This window comes from Periophthalmus magnuspinnatus, chromosome 23, assembly GCF_009829125.3.
Source record: "Periophthalmus magnuspinnatus isolate fPerMag1 chromosome 23, fPerMag1.2.pri, whole genome shotgun sequence".
Classification (NCBI taxonomy): domain Eukaryota; kingdom Metazoa; phylum Chordata; class Actinopteri; order Gobiiformes; family Gobiidae; genus Periophthalmus; species Periophthalmus magnuspinnatus.
Genome location: NC_047148.1, coordinates 20811863 through 20835245, shown reverse-complemented (window position 1 = coordinate 20835245; position 23383 = coordinate 20811863). Strand labels below are relative to the sequence as shown.

The following is a 23383-nucleotide window of genomic DNA, read 5'->3' as shown; positions in this document are numbered from 1 at the left end:
CGGGAGGCTTCCTGATCCAGCACAGTGCTCTATTGTGTATAGGTTGAGATTTGCCAACCACTGAATTCACTCCATTCCACACTGGAATTTCCTTGGAATTTGGTTTGTACAATGTGTGAAACAGACATATTAAATGTTTGTGTGCGCAGAAATTTGAGGGGTGACAATTTAATTATTACAAAGTGCAAACATTAGAAAATGTACTTGACGTCCTCCTAAATAACTATGTTTGAGCGAGTGGATGTTTACGTTAACCACAGCAGACAAGATTCAAGTTCCCTACAACAAAATGTAAAATGCTTCTGTGAAGTCATGTGATGGAGTTCACACAGGTTCACCTGGTCCAGCATCGAGTGGAGTTAGATCCCTCACACTACAGACGAACGACAGACAAACGACAAACACTCCTGAGATGTTTGACTCAACTTAAATGTCAGTGTGACATTTGGAACAGAACACGAGGAAAACACTGTTTTATATATTCTTGGCTTGAATCTGAAATATATCTTTGCTCAATGAACACACAAAATATTCCAGATTTTGATTCAGTATTTTTTATTTAAACCCCTTTCTTTCAAAGTCATATTTGTCTGAACTCTTGTTTTTGACACCTCATTTTTCATTTGTGGGAAGCCACAATGGTACCTGCACTCATCATTAGGAGTCATTTTTGCACTACAAGGACACACATTTAGGGGTTTCTTTGTATATAAAAACCAATAAACATCAAAATAAATAATTTCATTTTTAAAGTAACTTTGCTAGATAAACATCAAAATAAAATTCAAAGTATGCAAAGCAATGACTGCCCCAGAGTAAGTTCAGTCTTTGAATTCCATCAGCAAAAGAATGACACGAGAAAGTCAAATAAATGGGCAGAGAGAAACCGTGAAATACAATAAATCAGGAGAGACCGTGTTGCATTCTGGGATTTACTAATACGCATTTCAGTAAATATGAAGCACTTCTATTGGCTAGAACAGAAACTTCCTGTTTCTATTTATAAGTCTGACCTGTTTAAATTTACAAAAGCACAGTCCTATTCCAGACACCTGTATAAACAGGAGCGTTTAGAGTAAATATTTATACTGACAGAACAGAACAGATGCATCCCAATAAATTAAAATAGAGTAGAAAAGTGATATTATATCGTCTATACAATTCAATATTCAAAAAAGCCTAGATTTTAATCACAGTGGAAGTGGGAGCCGCTAATGAGGAAACACATTTGTTATATTAACACTTAAACTGCAATATGAATTTTTATCAATTTATTGAGAATCCTGTGAATATTAAATTAACGCAGTGGGCTTGGATAGAATGTCTACATCGCATAAAAGGTGTTAATGTAACAATAGGTGACAGAGTTTGACCTTTTCATCATAAGAAAAGAGCAGACAATGATGCATTGCCAGAGTGAAGCGGTGCTTCAATCAGCTGTGCCACAGAAGCTGCTCATATATTCTACACGACCAGGTCGTAAATAACACGTACGAGTGAACCCTGCAGTGTCCGAGCAGAGACTCACAAGGAAGAAGGAGGAAGAGACTTTGAATTTAACGGACACACAGTTCTGTACAAGGTAGAGGCACTTTCAAAGCACACACGCACACACACGCACACCCCCGCACACACACACACACACACACACACACACGCACACACCCACACGCACACACATGCACACGCACACCCCCGCACGCACACACGCTTGCATGTTTGATCACAGGGACCAGGGACAGGAGCATCAGCCAGAGTCCATGCTGAACAGCTCTATGCCCTGTGGACTCCAGTGCAGACCCACTCCAGAGTTGAAAACCAAGGACCAGACGTACGGGATGAAGAAGTCCTCAGGTTGGTCCTCCTCCACATATTTAAACTTGAGCTCAGGGAATTTCTGTCAAGACAACAAAAAATTGAAAAAAAAGTTAAAGAAATCCAAAGTATCTAAAGCAACTTATGATGAAAATAAATGAATACAGTGAAACTCACCCTCTGGTAAATGAAATGTATTTGCAGTTAGATTAATATGTTATGTGTAAACTGTTTATCTCCATCCAAAGCTAAAATAATGAAATTTCACTCTTACACCAAGTTATATTTATTTAATCAACCTTTATTTTACCAGGCAAAACATCAAGAACAAATTCTTAATGGCACTAGAGCAGCTATATTTCCATGCACACTCTTATGCTCATTAAAAGACCCATTTATATTAATTATGTTTGGACAACCAACCCAAACAGAAACTCTAGTAGCAACCCGCTGGACAAAATGCTGGGACCGAGTGTGTGACATGTCTCATTAGATGAATGGGGGTTAACTGTCGCAGGCCACTCAGTGATCATTCTCTGTCAGGTGCAGTGGCGCGCTGGCAGCTGTAATTCCATCTATGTGTTAGGTACAACTGTTTACAGCAGCAGGTAGCACTGGTCTATGAGCCAACCACTGACCCTCTAAAAGCTCCCTAATGCGCTAACACAGTCCTGTGAACTCAGCAGGCCGCGTCCACAGACAAGTCCGACTCCGCGCTGCCCACAGGTACAAGCAGACGGGGCTGATGCGCTCATATATACATGTTCACAACAAAACATAATGAAATCAAAACAAAATAAACCACAGCAGTGTCCTTTCTGTGGGTGATGTGATGGTCTGAGCCTGTAGGAAAGTGTGGACTAACCTGATTAGTGGGCTATGGCTGCTCTTGTTAAGAGACAGACGCAGACAATGAGTTTACCCAGCAACAGTTTGTCAGGGCTTAACAGGACAAGCAGAGAGCCGATTATAGACAAATTAGTCAAACATGGGTGAAGGCCTCATTTACACACACCAGACAGTCTAATAAAGTCTCGCAAGAGGACATTTTTTTAAGCTTAACTACAGGCCGCATGTTTTTAATGTCTTTTGTTCTCATTGGTTTGAATTATAGTTGATTCTTCTGTGTACAATTGTATATACACACATATATATTCACAGGTCATGTGATTTGGTACAAACATAACTACTGTGACTGACAGCTGAAAATTTCCTCATGTTTACTGTCATACACAAGCCCATCACTTCATGTCGCCACCTACATAACAGCAGGCAGGTAGAAAAGATAAGCATCAATAATGCAGCAGCGTCTCATTAAAAGCTGCTGTCTGCACATGCATGTATATAAGCACACACACGCACACACACACGCACACACACACGCACACACCCCCACACACGCACAACATCGAGTAATCAGTCTGCAGTGAAAGACAGACGCTTGCGGCCTGTATGCCACGGTCCCAGTCGGCTCTATTGAGTCCCTGCTGCCTCTATTCACCCGCGCACTATTGGTATCATAATGACACAGACACACAGGGGCTACGGGGTCACAGGCCATATGCCAGACTATCAGGGCCAGACCGCACGCACCGCCCCATTGTCGCCACATAGACACAATGCCTGAACTGTATTATCTGGCTGGAATTTTGTGAGTAGGTGACTGTTTGGTAGAGCACATTACTAGCTCATCAAAAGTTCATTTTACAGTGACAGCACCTCCCCAACAGTGAAATCATGCAGGGAAAAAACTGAGGTTGTTCCGTTCAGTTGCGCCGCTAAGTTGCAAGCATAAGCAAATATAAGAAAGAGCACAGAGGTAACTGGATTAATGACTCTGTATTATTTAGATTATGTATGACGCATAATTGACTATGCAAATAAGGCAATTAACATGATTAAAACATTAATCAGCAAATACTGTAATGTTAACATACGCAACATATGACTTGATTAATAGGATCTGGGTCCCAAAGTGTAAAATGTATGTGAAGCAAGCTGTGAAAATGATGGTGTGCTCTACTGAAGACACGGGGATACGAGGAGTGGTGTAGTGGATCATTTCATGCCCTTCACACATTGCTTTCCTCAGGCTCCAGTGCTCCCTGTACAAAATGAGGGCATCTTGACGCTGCCAAATCTTATCTTTGTCCTTTCTCTGGACACAGTGAAAACTCGCTGTGAACGCTGGGGACTGAATGTACCCTCCTCTGCAACACTAATAGAGCCCAGTCGCTCCGAGAAGAATGTAGTGAGAAAAATGGAAGTGGATACACAAGAGTTCAGAAAGGTCATTCTTCAAAACAGAGCAAATATATCTATTTATTCGAAGGGGTCTTGGTGTTAAGTTTAGTCTGGATACAAATTATTTTTACGAGCTGATTTTAAACAATGGTGGAGAGTTATTATTCAAGTTATTTTTGATACAAGTTTAGGTTGTATACTATCTTCAACATCGTCAAAAAGAGTAGGATGCCTTAAATTTGCCTTGCCTTAAAACTCTGTTAGCATCCATTGTGTTAGTAACTGCAACATGCTAAAACCCATAAAGCTAATGCTAAAATGGGAACACTAAGGGCAGAATAACGTTGCAAAGGTTATCACATTTTAGAGCCGCAAAAGATAATTCAGTAATTTTGCCCTTTCATGCATCAGTTCATTAAAGACAAATAGGGATTTCTCTGAACCATCAGGGCTCAAGACTAACAATTTGAGCTGTGTGAAACGGTGCGCCTACGATTTTGATTTGTGTGTACCAGAACATGATTTAGCTGCCATCATATTACACCGTCCTTAAACTGCTGCAAAAATAAGGGCTAAATAGAACCTAATATAACCTTTTACCCAGATATACAATTCACAGGTCTAAACGATGCACGTATTAAAGAAAAAACAATATTTTAATGATGGTTTCATCAAATAACATTAAGAAATTACCTCTTCTTTAAGTTAAAACTGAATTAGTTAGTAGCTTAGGAGTTTAATAAGAAGCTATGAAATAAATATTAGCTTCAAAACCTAGTCAGAGTGAGATGTCAGTGATTTTAAGGATCTTTATCGCTATAGTAAGTGCAGAGTGACACCTCTCACTTTCAATTTCAACAGCTGATCTTTGACATCTTTTGCAGTTTAGTTTTATTTTTTTACTTCCCACAACAGCAGCCTCGTTTGTGTACCGAAACACAGTGTGGAGGATCTGCAGGTTTGATGAAGCTCTTTAAATGTAAATACGGTGTCTCATTCACAAATATATGAAAAAAGCCAAACTTATGAGAACTGGGGTGCCATATCTCTGTGCATCAGAGTGCAACCTGAGCGCATGGGCCAAAGCCGCTTGGACTGGCTTCAGCGGTTTGTGCGGAGGTGAGGGAAGAGCGGGTGAATTAATGACTTTTTTCATTATAGTTTAGTCATTTTTAAGCGTGTTTTATATTATTTTATCTGCAATTATAATGGGGAGAGAAGATCCAAGTCGTCATTGCAGTAGAGAAGGTGTTCTGAGTCGACTTAGCTGGTAAAATATTAAATAAATGAAATAAGTACATCTGAATCTGCACTGGTCAAACTCTGGAGCCCTGGCCACACTAAGATAAAACGCTGACACATGAGAACGTCTTGATAGATCTAAACAAAAATACAAAACATAATGATCTCACCCAACTATTTAAGAGTCTTTCTACAGTCAAGAAACTGTTTAACGTCTTTCCCGCTACATTTTGCACATAAATGGATAATAGTAAATAAAAGGTTTGAGGTTTTGACAGCACTGACGAGAGTGTGTGTTGTAGCAGGCAGTAACACATAACCGGTTTGCTTTTCGCTGCCTCAGGCCTGAAGCGGGAGCCGTTAAGCCCCTGCTCTGAAGTCTGTGCCCCGAGGAGCCAGCCCGTCTGTGGGACCTTTCAGCTCAGAGACAGACTTCATTTGGTCAACCTAAACAAGACACTCCCCCTGCACTGCCTCACGCCCAGAAACAACAACCACACACAGAGGGGGCGCTGGAGGGACTGATACTGCCGGGGTTAACCATCTATCAGAGTTTTCAGTTAGGATACTATTTGCATATCTCTCTGCTCTCTACAACTGACATCATTATATACACGTACATGCCTTGGGGGCCACTTTCCTGAAGCAAAGAGCTATACTTTGTCTTTACAACGGTTCTTTCAACTCATTCTGAACCAAGTCCCGACGTGCATTTTATCACACAGGTCAAACATTAATAATTATAGAATTGTGGAAATTTAAACCACATATTGGTGTCTTAACTATGACTCAAACCTTTATTATGGATTTCAAACATTTTAAAAAGGATCAGACACAGTAATAAATAAAGTAACAAACGCACACTGCAATTTCAAAATATGATGTTAGAAAAATAAAAAATAAAAACTACTTTGCTTACTCTTGGCATCAGAAATTCTGCCCCACACCAGTTGAAAATACCCCTCGAACAGCAGAATAATTACCAACTTATTGATGATTATACACAACATTTATTCAACTTGTGGATTTTCCTATTGGGATGAAGGAGCACAATGAGCGCATAAGATGGAGGGATGCTGGAGGTAGAAAGACAGCTGTTTGCATGAGTGATGGTATCATCAAACAGCCAGGCTGCTCCCGTAGGACACATTGACCAGAGATTCTCTTTGCTTTACACCACCCCACGGAGCTGGAAAGCAATCTAATCGACAGGCCTCGCTATAACATTGAACAAGACAAGTCATATTGGAGTTTGTATGTCTGACTGTAGGAGTGAGATCTATGGATGCAGCAGTGGAGATGTGATGAACTTTAAAAATACTTGGACACCACAAAGAAGAGCAGATACAAAGTACAGTAGGTATCAGTAGACTTCAGTGTCCACCACTGAGAACAAGTGCAGATGGTAACTTAAATAAGATAAGATAAGATCTGCCTTTATTAGTCCCTCAGTGGGGAAATTCCAGTATTGCACCGCACAGTTAAATAACAGAAGGAAAATGGTACATGCAATAAAACAATTAGGCATTATGAATCCAAGTGCGTAGTTACTGTCCAGGGGCAGGAGGTTGAAAATAATTCTACAGTGCTAACCTGGCCAGCAAAGACCACACGCCTTTACAGTACTTTACAAAGACGTGAGGTCTAGAAGTCATAAATAAATATCTACAAATAGATGTAGACTGATATTGGCCAACACATCACTGCATAGTGCAGGTGGAGCCCTGTTGAAGGACAGGACAGGGTTATTCATATGACTACATATGTAATTGTATGGCTCGTTGGTCGATTGCTACATTAGTGCTCCAAGGTGCTGCCTGAGAGAGCACATAGACTACGCACCATTCCTCTTCCACATCGGCAAGCGAGACAAATGCCTCGCAGCCGGACGCCAAGTATAGAACATGAAACACATGATGAAACAGGCAATTAAGAGCGTCAGCACCAGTGCAGACCGGAATGGGGAGACCACTAGGTCCATATTTCCGTGCTGATTAATGGAGGAACACAGGGAGGGGTGTGGGTTACCGTACCCCGCCTGGAGTGCAGAGAGTGTTGGGTAACGACCCACCGAGGCAGATTTATGTCCCACACAGCCACCTCACAATCGCATGTGCCCATGACAAAGTGCCCCCTCGCCCCCCATCCCATCTCCTTGAAATGTCATTACATGTTCATATGTAGCCAGCCAGCAGAGACGGGATGAACATGAGCATTAATGCTAATGAGGATTGGGCTTTGGCCTTACGTCTCATTTCCCCATGGCTGCCAGGTTCCTTTGGCCTGGTCCATACATATCCCATACTTCTCTGTTCCTCACCTGTCCACAAAAACTCATTTTCTCTGGTGCACTTCAATCTGCCATCCTTCACAGCTTGGCCTTTGACAGCACATTGTTCGGCTTTCCATTCATCCTTTGTACTTGTTTTCTAATGGCAATAGCTTTTATTGTGCTTCACACTATATTGTGCCTTGTTCTCTTTGGTCTGAGGTTTTGTGTCATAAGTAAATGTTAATGTTACCTTGAGTCTGTCTTTGGGCAGGGCCTGGGCTCCTTTCATGATGACCTCTTGAACTCGCTCCACAGAGAGGTCACTCCCAGCCTGCTCCAGGCGCTGACTAAAGAACCCAATCACCTATTAAGAGAGAAATTATCAACAATGTACTACACAAACAAAAGATATTTCATGAAATCTGTTTTTGCCACCATCAGTAATAAATAATAACACTAGGATAGTAAATGAACACACTGGAGCAGCTACTGTAGATTTTACACTATATGGTAACATGTCTTTCATCCCATTGAAGATTAATGTACTCTGTTTTGTGTTAAGGAGCTCTGGCTTCTTACCAGCTTGAAGCTGTCACATCAATAGTGCATCTGCCACGCCCCACATGATGACACTAGGTGCAACATACTCAAGAGAACGACATCAGAATGACACTCTACACTTTATATAAGCTTTCTGTTCTTTGCATTATGTAGATGTCTGGTGCATGAGAACTTCTCTGGCAACAACTGCTTTATCTTTGTTATCTAATAACTGTAAACACTGAAGTGCTTCAATTTCTAAGTGAAGATTTATAATATATTTATAATGAAAAATCTTGACTGAACAAATCAAACCACGCTTTTAAAAAGAGTTTGGATTAGCTCGCCTTTATGTGGTCTAATCCAATTATACAGAACATACCTCATTATGTATAAAAACATATTTGAGTATAATGCATGTTCAAAGCATATGTAACGCCATGGCATCTGTTTTTGAGGGGATGAATTTATTACATTTACATCTTCTCTTGTCTGACCGTTAAAATATATTATGTTTTTCTGAACTGAATAAAATGTGCCTACAAGTTCTGCACCAGTGCTCAGAAGTTGCTGCAGAGAACTCAACACACTGGATCCTGATTAGAGCGTATCATTAAGTTTGGGGGTCTCCCATAAGGGGTTAATTTAGAAAAGCAAAAAAGCAGGGCCTTCATCCTGGATCTGCTGCTCACACACACGGATTTGCAGGCTCCATGGAATAGCCTTAGGGAGGGTGGGCTCACTGAGGGATTGTAGCGAGCGAGCTTCCCTCATACTTATGGATAACAGCCGAGCCCATGGCAACGTGTGCACCACCCCCCATCCCCTCACATTCTTGTATACAGTGCATAGACACACACAGGCTGGTTCTTTCTGCCGTTACATGACTAACACAGACATGAATGACAGCTTTCTCTCGACTGGGTCCCTCCCCCACACACCAAACTCAATGAATATTTGACAGGGAGTCTCTCGACACAATGGGACTGATTAATTCATCGATAGTACTTGAGCTCTATAGTCCAATTGAACTCCCCCATGTTAACAATGTGTTCCAGACCTGTTCAGCTTCAGAAAAATTTTCCTTTAAGATCCTTAGATGTTCATGGAGGTGTCTACTTAACCTTATTGTTATCCAGTGTTCCTCTGAAAACAAAAAAACAAAAAAAACACAACTAACCGTGTCTAGATTCTGCATAATGTCCTGGAAGGAAGGGTGTGACCGAAACTGCTCAAACATCTCCCTCTTGTACAGCAGAGCGTACACTAGATTAGGGTTGTGGTGTAAAGAGTTGGACAGACAGGAGTTGATGATTTCGAGCATCATGCGGATCACCTCCTCTATCACGTTCAGGTCCTGGGCCTGCGGGAAAGTGAAGATGTAAAGGTTAATTGGTTTCCCACTAGATTGGGTTTACTTATAATGGTGTTTTTAAATGATTTCTTCCTGATGGAGGCATTGATCAGTGGAAAAGAGGATCAGCGAGGAGTAAGAAATGTCACAAACAGGCTAAGTTAGAGGTGGGGAAACACAGGGCGGAGAGCATCTAGGTCAGCTGACATGTCACACTCTGTTATGTTAAACCCTGACAGTACTGACAAGTGAGTATGGGGTATGTGCACAATGGTTAGCTGTTAATTTAAAAGTCAGATTTCAGGCAAGTTTCGTGGGGTAGCTGCAAAACATGTTTATAAGATTCAGTTAAATTTTTTATGACTTAGTTGCAGTTGCAGTAAGAGGGAAGAGTAGGCAGATGTTTGCAAAGTTAATAGGTGAATATCAAGAAATCGACCAAAGATTAGGAAACGAACTGAACAGAAGTACAGCTTGTTGTATTGAGAGATAAAAAACAAAATGCTGTGATCAAGCTGACACTCATATGGTTATAGATGTGGCTGTAGATGTCATTGCAAAGCTAAACCAATGAAAAAAACATATACCCTCAGTCTAAAGTATCAGAATTCCTGTACAAATACACTGGGGTAAAATGCTGCATACGCTAGTTTACTCTTCAATGTACAAGTGTATAAAATTTGTCCATGCCAACGAAAAAGTCTGTTCCGTTATGCTAGAGATACAGTATTCATAATTTTAATGCAGGATATAAAAAGGGGGAAAAAAAGTTCATCATCAGTCGAAACGCAGCAGGGAGCCCCAACATGCCACGGGCCTTAAAACGCTGCACTGTCCCAGAACTGCATTTACTTGATAAACATCATGGCTGTTTTGCCCAAGAATTCACTAATACCAGCTAAGATCGTATTCACAATAACAGTGGGAGGGCGATCTGATTTGGGGCCGAGATTGTGGCTCAAATCTGGGGCGCATGTGGTGCCTGTTTATGTTGGCCTTTCCTTACTGTGTGGTCTTGTTTTTTTACTATGGGGATGAATGTGTTGAAGGGAAACCCACACAAGGGAGATTAGGATGATGGGTGCACCCTGTGGGTTTGGGAGACATTGCATTGATTTCCAGAGCCAGGCAAAGGTGTGCGGTGGACAGTGTGGGACTTTAACAAAAGAAAGAACCGGGGGAAGAGGCAGGAGTGCCCGCTTATAATGAGGATTGATTGTGTGCCTCTCTCTCGACTGTCTAGCTTTAGTTCAGCTCCACTCTATTCTCCTCTGGCAGGCCATAATTAGACTGAAAGCAGGGACAGATACGGGAGACAAGTGAGTAGGAGGATGAGGGAGGCAAGCGAAGGAGGACAGCAGCAAAAATGGAAGCTGTATGAGAGGCGAGTACGGTTACTGCAAGGAAGAAAAAACAAAAAGGAAGAGGAGAAGGCCAAGTAGAAGCAGCCGGATGCCTGGTACGTTTGTTCTGTGGCTCGGCACCCGTCGTAATGAGATTAGGCTGGCAGGGGAAAAATGCCACGCTGGGGAATTCAGGTCAAATGAAAATAGGCTAGCTAGACGTCTGCTCGCTCCCTTCTGTATGTTTGTAAAGTGGATGAGATTAAGAGAGCCGTGGTCTACTTGAAAGCCAGACAGGATTTAAATATTATGCCTCCGCCTCCATTCTCCAATCTACTGTCTCATGGATGTTTTCTAAATAAATGTATTTCTCACAGCAACAATGACAACACCTGATGGCCTTTCAGCTGTTCATACAAACCTTTAAACTATAGTGTTTAAAAGTGAGGATCCAGCAAGCCCCACTCTTGCTGAGCTCTTGAAAAATGTGTTTAGGAACGATTCTTCATTCAGTTTGAAGGGAACAGCTTGCCCATTTTAATTTCATTTGTTGTGACATTCTAAATTCCAAAATGTTCTATATGCGATTTAGACCAGAGCAGCACTCAGGACTGCTCCACATGAGCCTCTGTCCTGCAGCTTTGTGAGCTATAGCTTTGTCCTGCTGAAAGACCAGTCATCAGCACAGACAAGGCCCTCAATCAAGAGACATGCAGCATCTCCACAGCAGTAACTGTTTCACCCCTGCACAACCTGAACACAACGACATTGTTCCACTGAGGGAACTAGTTCTCCAGATCACAATGGAGCATCCTCCACTCTCCACTATGGAGCGATGTGAGGATGTACGTACTTGTGCGTCATGGATACACACTTGCTTTGGATGTTATTTTCTTCATGTTGGTGAAGGACCGAGCAGGAGGCGCATGTACAGGACAGACAACTGAGTGACTTCATAAACTGCTCAAATACGCAGAGAAGTGGTGTTTTCCTTCACTTGAACACATTGTATATCCATGTGCTGAGACACGTGTTGTGTTTCTCTGTTATAATGTGATCATACAGTCAGAGCTCAGCCACAGCCCACAATCGGATGTTTGTATTTGTCTGTTAATGTTAATTCTGTTAATTTATACTTTATACTCTTTTTTTTGGTAAATATTAATTTACAAAACAAAATACGTATGGCAAATTTGTCTTTTTGGCAAATGACTTCATGTGAAGCGTCACAGACTGAGTTTTGGTTTTCAAAATGGACATAACTGTAGCTCATGTTATGTCTACAGGCGGGTCTCTATCATCTCTTATCTCAGTGACTGGAGAAATTAGCATGATACAATCTTTTACAAAAACGTACACTGCCCAAAACACACACAAGCATGTACACACACGCACTCACACACAGACATACACACAATAAAAGGTATTTGTTTGAGTTTCCCTATCAAACAGCTTTAATAAGTAAGTTTTTATGTACAGTGTAGATAGTGATGTAGAGGGTTTTGCATGTCTGTATTACCCACAAGTACAAGCTGGTTTAAGAGACAGTTAAAAGTTTATAAGGGATTGTTCATAGCCTCATATACAGATGAAGTGGTTTGGTTGGCAACAGCCTTCTGGGAGATTTTAAGTAAGTCTGTGTCTGACCTGTATTATGGTGCTAAGGTCATTTTATAATTACACTTGGGGCACCAGTCCAGACTCTTTTATTGCTCCTATTCCATGGAAGTATAATAAAACCTGGAAGGTGAACCCAAGATGGCGTTGTGTTTTTCATTGGCCTGTGCTCGACATATGACCCCAAAAATAATTTTCTGTTCTGCATTACTTCCTCAATACAGAGTAGCGCCTCCCACCACGTGACGTCAGAATCAGCACAATAGCTGCCAGAGCGGAGCTAGCGCAGGCTCAGAGCGGGGCTAGGCTAAATCTTACAAAGATCATTTTTAGGAGCTTTGAGGATTTAAAAATTCCAAAAAGTTAATGCTGTGAAAATAGAGAGAAGAATCTCTATAAAATCGGACCTCTGTAAAAGCTGTGGATGAACTGTCAGCTGAACACAGGCAGTTTGAATTCCCCAAAAAATGAGTTAAGCTCTACGGGACAATTCTTTCTGGGCCCAAGTTCCTGGGAGCTGCAGTACCTATACAGCGACCACTAGGGGATCTCGCCCCAGGTCAGAGGGGGAGTGTCTTATCCAGAGGGCGGGTGTCTTATCCAGTTCTTATTATAGATCCATGTCCTATTCACAGAATGAATCAAAAGATTATAATACCACTCTGTAATAGCACACATACTTTGGGAGAGGTCAGCCTTACCAAGGTGAAGTTCAACAAAACCAAACTAATATTTCAGGGAAAAGGTGAGCATTTTCTGATGTTATAAGTCGAAATGTAAACTGTAGCATTTTCCAGCCTTCAAATGGTCAATGTTAATTGAGCGGTTGCGAGATGCACTGTAGGTCAGTGGTGCCATTATGAAGAGACCAGGGCACAGCATGGCTGCTTTAATTACCAGTTAGAGGGAGACAACTATTAAGAGCCCAGAGCACCTGCTTCCTGCAGAGAGGCACTCCTCTTTCCTAAGAATACAGACAAAAAGACCCAAGTGTCAGAGGCAGAAGATGAGAGGCCAAGAGTATAAGAGACCGGGTAATAACAAGTAAATAAGAGCCTCCAGTGATTGGCACCAGGCAGGTGAGAAAGCCTCACAGAGGATGAGAGACTAAAAGTGGGAGTCCTAAGAGAACAGCATCTGCAGGCTCACAGCAAGACACTGTCTTAATGAGAGCAACACCCAAGAGTCACTGGTGCTGACACTAAGAGATGATATAATGAGCTCCAGAAAAACGGGCAGCATCTTTGGGAATATGCAGTTCAATATGTAACGTGCATCTCAACCTTATTAAGCATCATTAAGAGTAGCCAGAAGCATAACTAAAAAGGTGAGGTGGATTTATTTAAGTGTATGGTTCAATCTGACCAATGAGGGAAGGTTATCAGTCTGACACATGAGCCTTTGAACATGTGTACAGCCTCTTACCCAGGGGCACAATGACATTACACATTGGTCAGTGCTGGGATTCAACCCACTGCCTACTACTAAGCCACTGCCATAATTATAATGAAGAGGAATGTATCAAGTTTTTTTTTTAAATTTCCTATAGCGATTTCAATACTATGGGTTTAAGTATCTGCCGATACCAGATATCAACAGATTACAGTGCAGAGACTGAAAACAGCATTTATTTCCTTTGAACAAAAATATAATAAGACAAAACTGATCTCAAAGTGTTATGTAGCTGTTATTCATCTCTCAGGTAACAACAGAACAAATGTGTGTAAATAAAAGTTCAAACATTCTGAGACTTTCTGGGCCAAGTACAACCAGTGAATAATCTTACTATATGAATTTACATGAAGCAGGATATCGGCTGAAATGTTTGCATCCCTAATAATGACACACAGTAATTTACATGGCTGTTAAATAGGGGTGTGCAAAATTACTATCGTATGACATATCGTATAGTTTCATTTAATGATACAGTATCGATATCATGGGCTGCTGTATTGATATATCTCCAAGAGTATTTTTTTTTATATTTTACCAAATTATTCTGTCACAGTGAGAACATTTGTGTGGCTTGTTTAGAGGAAAGAAACGTGTTTATGCAGAAAATTTGACATTTAATTGACTGTTTGGATAATTAAAATAAGTTTATTTCATATTAACTTCGGTTTAACAAAGACTTTAAGTATCACAGTTGTGACTTAGTAAATATTTTGCGATCCTTCAGAGCCGTTAAACGTATCGTATCGTGGCCTATGTATCGAGGTATGTATCGTATTGGCAACTTCTTAATGATACCCAGCGCTAGTCATAAATCTGTTCAAGATATGATGCAAATAATAGATGTTTGAGATTAAGTGTACTGCTCATATTTTCATTGTGATTACAAAGTGTAGTTTTACAGATGAAACTGTGAGAAGCACCTCTGCACCACTGTCATGTAACGGACATAAGTAGGAAATGTTTGACTGTTACAGAAAGAAGCATCCATTTAGACTCATTTGAAATTTTAATTTATTTTTGTTTATTTAGAATGCAGGACGTGTGTCTGTTTTGTACCTCAACTAAAGAAAACAAGTCAAGATACACAGACACAGGTTAAGAAAGTGTTGGGTTCAGGTTGGAGGGTGGTTTACTGCCAGCAGATAAACCACCTCCTCCTCTTCTTCTTGTTCTTCGTCTCCACCTCGGCTTGGAGCACCTCCACGATGACCTTGCTCTGCTGCAGCTGATCGGCCAACTCCTTTAGGGACGTCTGCAGCTCGTCACATTTGAGGAGGGCAGATGTTCTCTCCTCCTCGCTGTGGGTCAAAGCCGTGCTCAGCTCCTTGATGGTCTTCTGGTGGAGTAGGTTCTCCTCCACCAGGGCCGTGTGGTTGGCGTGACATTTTGCCAGTGCAGCAGTAAAAGTCACCTTTTCTGAGGCCAAGTCATTTTGGAGTTTTTGAACTTTGCTCCGTTCGATGTTCAGGCTCTCTTCCAGGTTCTGTGACTTGTCCTGGGCGTCTGCAGCTCTCTGCCTCTGCTCGGTGAGGGCAGTCTCCAGGGAGAGGACCTGTTTGTTCCAGGCCTCCTCAGCTGCTTGCCTCTCTGCAGCATGGGCAGACTCCAGGCTGAGAAGCTGTTTGTTCAGAGCCTCTTCAGCAGTCTGCCGCTCTGCTGCAATAGCAGACTCAAGGGAGAGGACTTGTGCGCTGAGGGCTTCTTCAGCCGTCCTCCTCTGCTCAGTGAGAGCAGACTCCAGGACGGTGATCCTCCTCTGCAGAGCCTGCTTCTCCTCCTGTTCCCTCTGCAGCTCCTGTCGGGTGCTGAGCAGAAGCTTGTCCTTCTTCTGTGCCTCCTCGGTGGTCTTTTGCAGTGTGGACTCTAGAGCCCTTTTCTCTGCCTCACACAGGTCGAGTTTCTGGGACATTTTCATCATGGAGGCTTTCTGTTTCCTGACGGTGTCGCGGGTGCGCTCCAGCTCCTTAAAGATGTCAGCGCTGTAGTCGTGGCTGTTCACCTTCTGTGTCTCCAGTTTTTCCTCGAGCTCCTGGACCTTGGCTTGGTACCTCAGTGCAAGGGTCTGCTGCTCTTGTGAGAACCTCTTGAGAATGTCATTCTCCTCGTAGAGGCCCTGCACATATTGGTTCACCCTCTGCCTGCCCTCCTTGATCATTTGTTCTCTCTCCTCGTCTTTCTGTTTGAGGAGAAATTTCCCAAACTCCATGATATTTTCCTTCTCCTCTTGAGCTCCATTCAGCTGTTTTTGGAGCTCTTCAACAAGGACTTTTTTCTCCTGGACCTCCTCCTCCAGCTCTCTCAGCCTTGTCTGCTGTTTATCGCTGACATATTTATGCCCTTGAAGCTGTCGCCTCAGGTCCTTCACGAGTGGGTTCTCCTCTAAAGAGAGTTGAACTTCTCGTGGAACCTGAGTAGCAGCCTCTAGCTCCCTCACTCTATGCTTTTGTTTGGCATTGATGTGGAGCTGTTCTTGGTAGGCTCTCTGGACGTCCTTAAGCTGGAGTCTCAGGTCCATCACCAGTGGGCTGTCCTCAGGGTGTTGGAAGGCGCCCCTCGCTGGTGGAGTATGAGATGTAGCCCTCATGTTATGAAAGTTCGGTTTTCTGTTGTACCGCGACATGTCTCTCTCGCTCGAAGGTTCAAAGTGAAATGACTGTAGTTGGTTGGTGTCGCCTATAGGCCTTCTCTCCTCTGACATATCACAGGTCTTTGTGATGTCACCGAGTCATTGCCACGGCGATAGAATGACGTCACGATTCTCTGCAGTGGCATCAGGCTGTGGGAGCTCTGCAGGTGTTCGGCAGAATGTTTCCATGGCGACAGAATGCACACATTAGCAAACACAGCCTGATATGATTTTTGACTGTTTGAAATATTGATATATCGCCAAGAGTATTTTTTTTTAAATATTTTACCAAATTATTCTGTCACAGCGCTACATTTGTGTGGCTTGTTTAGAGGAAAGAAACTCATTTATGCAGAACGTTTGATATTTGATTCACTGTTTTTATTAAAATAGGTTTATTTCATATTAACTTTGGTTTAACAAAGACTTTTAGTATCACAGTTGTTTTAGTCGATAGGTTGTGATGTTTAAGAGCTGTTAAACTGCACTTCTCTGTGTAAATGTAAATGTGGAGCTGTGGATGAGGAATACTGGACAATGTAATAGTCTGACGTATTTTTCTAGTTGGTAAAATGCACAAAACAAAATGCACTTTATGTTCATTCAAATTCAATAAATGGAAGCTAAATTAAAAAAATAACTACAATTAATGTTGATTTTTTGTGAAAATGGGGTTGATCATTAAGTGTCCCAAAAGCCTTTATTTTTTCACTGAACCATATTGAATCGTTTTGAAATATATCGTAATGTATCGAATTGACAGGGCATTGCATCGAGATATGTGTCGTATCGTGGCCTATGTATCAAGGAATGTATTGTATCGGCAACTTCTTAATGATACCCAGCCCTACTGTTAAATAGCGCGCGTGGTTGGGGTGAATTGGTAACGGACAAAAAGCCAATTAAAATTATTTTGACTGGAATAAATATTTGTATATAAAGGATTTGAAACTGTATGAAGATGGTGGCAGTAAATGATGCTCTTTATTTTCTTGCTCATGTCATAAACCTCTTTTCCCCCAATGACATGGTTAAAATACTACTTATAATCCATTATCAATCAATACTCAAGTAAAATATGTATTAGGTATTGTGTTTTCTTGAAAGAATAAAATAAAATCCCTGCTCTGTTTGTAAGTTAAAGGACGTACATAGTTTTATTTAGGTTTGGCACGCATTATATAGAAAATGAATTGGTTTTGAGGTGGAAATAAAAAGAAGAATGAGAAAACTTCAAACTCTTTTGTTCTGTGGATCTAAATTCCTTCCCGTCTTGTGACATGAGGGTTCGGAGTTCAGCAAAAACAGTATTTAAGTTAAAATTATCTCATCTGTTGAAAAACGTGAGAAAGTTTGAAGCAAAATGAATCAAAAAGTAAAAAAAAAAAGAGTATTTACATTTGAAAAAAACACATCTAGACTTTCTCAGAGCTTTAATTAAGTTTTAACTACTCCACACACGCCGTAATCTCCCCATTAGAAACTATAACAACTTTTGCAAGTCCTCGGAAGGCCTTACGTTAAACAGATGTCATATTGTTTACTATCTGTTGATACATCCCCAGGCCTAACCGTGTCTTTAAGAACAGCAGCACAAAGCGGCTAATGCACGTCTCTCCACTGGCTATTAAAGGAGGGATCACAGAATGGGACCGGGGCAGCGCATAAACAGACAGTCGGCCCCGAGCATGTTGGACCACCCTGCCTGAGTGTGCGTAGCCCTTCCCCAAAAATGTGTAACAGTAAACAGACCAAGTAATTTTAGCATTCACACTGCCTTGGAGCATGCTCTACTCGCTGATGAAATACAGTCAGAGCGTCTCTTTGAAATCTCCCTTTTATGTGTACGAAACAGAACACAAAGTCCTCATAGTGATGGGTAGATTAATACTGAAATACAAAACTGGCAAAGTATCAATATCAATCCATTTTATGAAATACACTAGATCAGTTTTTGTTTTGTTTATCTGCACACACACTTCATTTTTTAGATTCAAGCTTCAAGTCGGGGAGGAGCAAAAATGACGTTTAAATTCTTTACAATAGAAGAGTTTATATAAATGTCAATGTAAATATCGTATCAGATCCATATCACAATAGCATTTCTTGGTATTGGATCAAAGCCCATGTCGCTGTTATCGTCCTACACCGGGATCTCAAAGACTCGTCGTGTGACATTGTAATTTGCAGGGGCCACCGGGCGAGTGGAGGGGCAGAGCGTTCCCCAGAGAGCTGTCCTGCTTGCCACTGGCCGTCCTCTGAGGCTTCCGTACCCAAGCCCTTTTCTCCTTTTTTTCTCCTTGACACTAAGCAGACACAGCAGCACACTCGGAGGTGGGGGTTGTTCACAGAGTGCATTAAAGAGCAAGAGGCAGACAGACTGGAGGAGACATTAACACATAAGGTTTAGCTCACTGCTTACAGCCTCTTTTCATATAGCCTCTGACTTAACCCATAAAAAAGAGCTATATAGTTCCAGGGCAATCCAACATTAAACAAACATTTGTCCTGTGTGCAAAGATGTAGTCAAGTGACATAGTTTCCAGATGCTGGTCACAAAAAAGAAATGCGGCTCTTCTTCCTGCTTCTGCTGCCCTCCTACGGTGCACTACAAGGCCACAGAAAATGATGCTTCCTCTTCAGCAAATACAGTAGAATGAGGGATTTAGATCTGATTTGACTGGCATCATACATCATAAACAGAGAGGGTCAGTTTCAGTCCAAAATGGTGAGAGGTAAGAACCAGAATACACCAGCGACTGTAGTTCAAACAAGAATCTAAAAGCCGGTTTCTTAACCTAGAGAGTATCCTTTTCAATAAGCAGCACAACACAAAAGACCTTGTGAAACATCCGAACACCTGATGTAAGAGAGAAACACTGATTCTACACTTCTGCATGACATAACCAATAGCCAAAACAAAATTCAAAGAGTTGATACGCCAAAGTGTTAAACAACAAATCTGTCCTGATGAAGAGATGTGAGAGGAAGAATGGCAGACATGAGAACCAATGTCACCAAGCGTCCTAGTCTAAACTACAGGATAACACTGGTATCAAAGAGGACTTGACCAGTTCCGTCTGAAGAGACTATGACCCAGACTGTGTGTCAGACACATTAAGAAAAAAAAACAGCCTCACTGGTAAACTCCCATGAAAAATCTGAAACAAGTGACCATGAGCAATGCCACCCAAAACTGAAGCGCTGATGCACTTACTGGGACATTAAATCTGTTTGTGGTTTGATCGAGTTATTTTACATTTCAGTGATTTTGGCTGTTAATGAAAGTAGTTCCTCAAAGAGACAGAAAACAGTGAGTGCACAAATGAAAGCAATGTATTTGTGTTAACAGCGTTTCGTGATAGATCTTCACAGACATAAAAACTTGGATTAGTGGTTAATATAAAATTACCAGAGCCACACAAAATCAGATTTTAGATTCCAGTTTTACATATTGTCAACTAAAAAACAACAACAAAGGGCCTAAACATTTAAAATTAAATTCTTTAACCTCACACTAATGTGACTCATGGGTTGGGACCAGATAAAACACTGATAACACTGATAAAATCAGTGATTCTTAAGCTCAAGTCCAGGGCCTAAAGCAGCGAGCGCCCACCTAAAGGCTGTCAAATCAGAACAATACATTTAATATGAAACTGAGCCCCAAGTTGGTCTTGAGGACTTGAGGTCAAAAAGGTTAGAAACAACGGTTCTAAATTATTCATAGTTTGTGATTTACAGAGGATGAGGTCCAGTATTCTAAAACCTGCTTGTTGGTGAATACTCATTAACACCTGCCTGTTTAAGTTTAATGCCATATTGTGAAACATTTCAAAACCTCTCTGCAGAGATAGGTGTCGGACACTGCACCAGAAAATTAACATAGTGCACCTTTAAACTATATAAATTCAACTGTTGAAAGGTGAAAGCACCGCTGACAGTAAAATGAAGGCTACACTGTGTCACATCTGTATTAATGTATTCATGGAGGACGGCAACAGTCTGGAGGCAAATTCACCCTTTCTATGTTGAATCTGTCAGACAAGCCCCAGTTTGACAAAAATAACTCAAATATTTGTGAATTCCAACTTAATTATAAGAGCAAATGTGATACTCACATAGTCTGGCAAGGCAGTATTGTCTCCCTGTCTGACTCGGAGAGACTGTGTGGCCTGCTCCAAAACCTTGTTGTGCTTTTTGGAAAGCAGAGCAAATAGACTATGGGGAAAAAACAAGGCATAGGAAATTAATGAAACAACGTGGCAAAATTCAAAGGCTCATGTGTCAAAGTTGAAACTATTATCATTCAAATTCTAAACTATCCCATAAATGTCTATTTTGTAGTATATTTCAGGAATTTAAATGAGAGAGTAAATTATGAACATGGTTGATAAATTGTTGCACTGAAAGGCAAAGGAGGAGGACCATAGGATCTGTCAGAGGTCCAGAGTTCTTAGGGGCTCCTCAGCTTCACCTGTTTGTCCTGGTCACAGAATAGAGCTGCATAGTGGCCCCAGTTCACTCCTCTTCAAAGGGCCTGTATTTTACTATGTTATAATGTTGTTTCCTCATCAAAAACAGACCTGGAGTTTTGTTTTGTTTCATTAACATGTTTAACACACAAACCCTGCATATTTAGGCTGAGTTCTTCTCTCAAATTGAAAATACTCTGCTCCACCTTGTGATGTCATGTGTTAAACCAGGAAGTGATCCACTGTGTTTAAACTCCATACATCTTCACTTGAATCATTTGGATGATTTTCTAAACTAAAAGGCAGCCATTAACTTGAAAACTTCCATACATGACATCACAAGGTGGAACAGAGCATTTTAAGATTTGGAAATGTAGACAGATTAAGAATAAAGGTTACTCAAACATGTGTGAATGAAATAAAACAACTCCGGGTATGTTTTTGAGCAGTGACAGCATGATAACACGGCTTAAAGCTCACAATAATCCATTTTGTGTAATATAGGACCTTTAATGTCGAGGTAACGATGGACTGGGCTGTGGAACTAAGATTCTGAAGGACTTTTACACTGTGACATCTGATCCTTAAATTGGCAATACGCATTAAGCAATGACAGATGGGTTCTAGCTGGACAAATTGAGGATGTAAAGGTGGTCTGTGCTAGGAATCCTAAAGAAAACTGAACACTTCATCGTTTTAATTTAACTACAAGACTAGGTTTGAGTGAATTTTCTTACTTGTCAAGTCAACATAAGAAATGCGAAACTTTTTCCATTTTTTTCTACATTTATACAAAATAGTTTATAGTAAAATCTAAAGTTCAAATCTAGTCTACATTGTATCCTGCATAAAAGCCCTTTTTTACTACCCACAACCACAAACTGGGGGAAAAAGGGGTTGTTTTTTTCCACTGTAGTAAATAACAACTCTACACATGACTCTCCATAGGACTCAATTATAAAGTGTTATTGCAGTCTTCCTGACATTTGGAAATTCCTGCCAGGAAATTCCCTTAATCTCAGAAGCCTTCCAAGTTCAACCCAGACCCTGATCATCATCATTATACCGGAGCCCGCTACTGTGCATCATTATCTCCGCACACAATTGGTCCATTACAACAAACAACACATTCACTGATTTGAACTTAGACCGTGTACATGTCTTTAGGGTCTTGTGTGATGAATTATTACCAGGAGAAATGAATGAGATAATGACTGTAACACTGTGTTCAGTATTTGGGCTGGCCTCTTAAGTACTTTCTTCTCAATCCTCTGTCTGAGCTTGCCCGCATTACATAAGAGCTCTAAGCACAAAGGTAGCTCTCCGTGAACACAGCCTTTATGTTTAATCTACCAAGTATTTTACAGGACATTTTAAAGACATTTTAAAAACAAATCTTACCTAATAATACGCTGAGAAGCATATTGGTGCAGACACCGAAACTGTGCAGACATGTTTGCAAGAGCAGCCAGGCAGTTTGTATGGAGGTATTTATCCTACAAAAGTATAGAATCATGAGAAAATGTTTATGACCAACAGTAATAAAATAATCCCAAAAACTTCCATGATCATACCCTTGTTCGAGTCATATTAAACTGAATAGTGCGAATAACTACTAAGATGAGTAGACTTCCAAGTGAAATTTCTGTTAATGACCTTTCCGTGTACCATGAAACATTCTTTAACACCTGACAAGAGAAAGTAATCAGACTGAAGCAGATCAGAAATGACACGATTATTAACATTACAAACGCTGAAAATCCACTCACCACTTCATGGATGGAGCGATTAAAAGCATCATCCTCAGTCAGGATCAGGAGAATAATGAGGGCCATGTAGACGTGATGAGAGTTTCTCTCCTCCACATGGTAAAGGATTTCAAGGATTGGCAACACCTGCAGTTACAGCAGAAAACTTTAATGTAAATCCATGATTATTGTTACACATGTAATCATTTTAATCCTATTTTACTTTGAAAGAAAGAGGGGCCAACAGCTGTCTAAGAATGTTTTTGTTAAAAAAAACCTCCCATAATTGTAAAGAATTTGTGATGATGTAATCAAACATTCTGGGACTAAACCATTACATTAGTCTAGAGCATCTTAACTGTAAATGATGAATTAATATGACTCAATGTCTATGGTGTAATGATTCATGTTGTTGATAACATTCTTCCAGAGTTTTTGAACACACCAGGTTGTCCATATCTGTTCTGGAGAGTATGTAGGTCCTCATATTGGCGTTTTGGTGGAGCAGAGTGTACAGGAGCAGTGTGGCCTGGTCGGAGCGCTGCTGCTCGCACAGAGCTGTGTACAGACTGTTAAAATTAATCTGGAACGTGTGAAGCTGCTCCACAGGGGGCACTGACGTGTCTGCAGCAGCACAGGCAAAAACATCATT

At 41.1% G+C, this 23383-nt stretch overlaps 1 protein-coding gene across 1 annotated transcript in view; it reads right to left on the bottom strand.

The window, feature by feature from the left end:
* dym (dymeclin) overlaps positions 1–23383 on the bottom strand; it is an 87672-nt gene that overhangs the window by 58142 nt on the left and 6147 nt on the right. The window contains exons 10-17 of the mRNA XM_033989492.2: positions 23177–23355; positions 22753–22878; positions 22558–22671; positions 22385–22479; positions 20630–20729; positions 9294–9476; positions 7824–7937; positions 1730–1897 (exon numbers count right to left, since the gene is read on the bottom strand). Coding sequence (XP_033845383.1) covers positions 1748–1897; positions 7824–7937; positions 9294–9476; positions 20630–20729; positions 22385–22479; positions 22558–22671; positions 22753–22878; positions 23177–23355 — 1061 coding nt within the window. The 3' untranslated portion in view covers positions 1730–1747. The remainder of the gene's footprint in view (positions 1–1729; positions 1898–7823; positions 7938–9293; positions 9477–20629; positions 20730–22384; positions 22480–22557; positions 22672–22752; positions 22879–23176; positions 23356–23383) is intronic.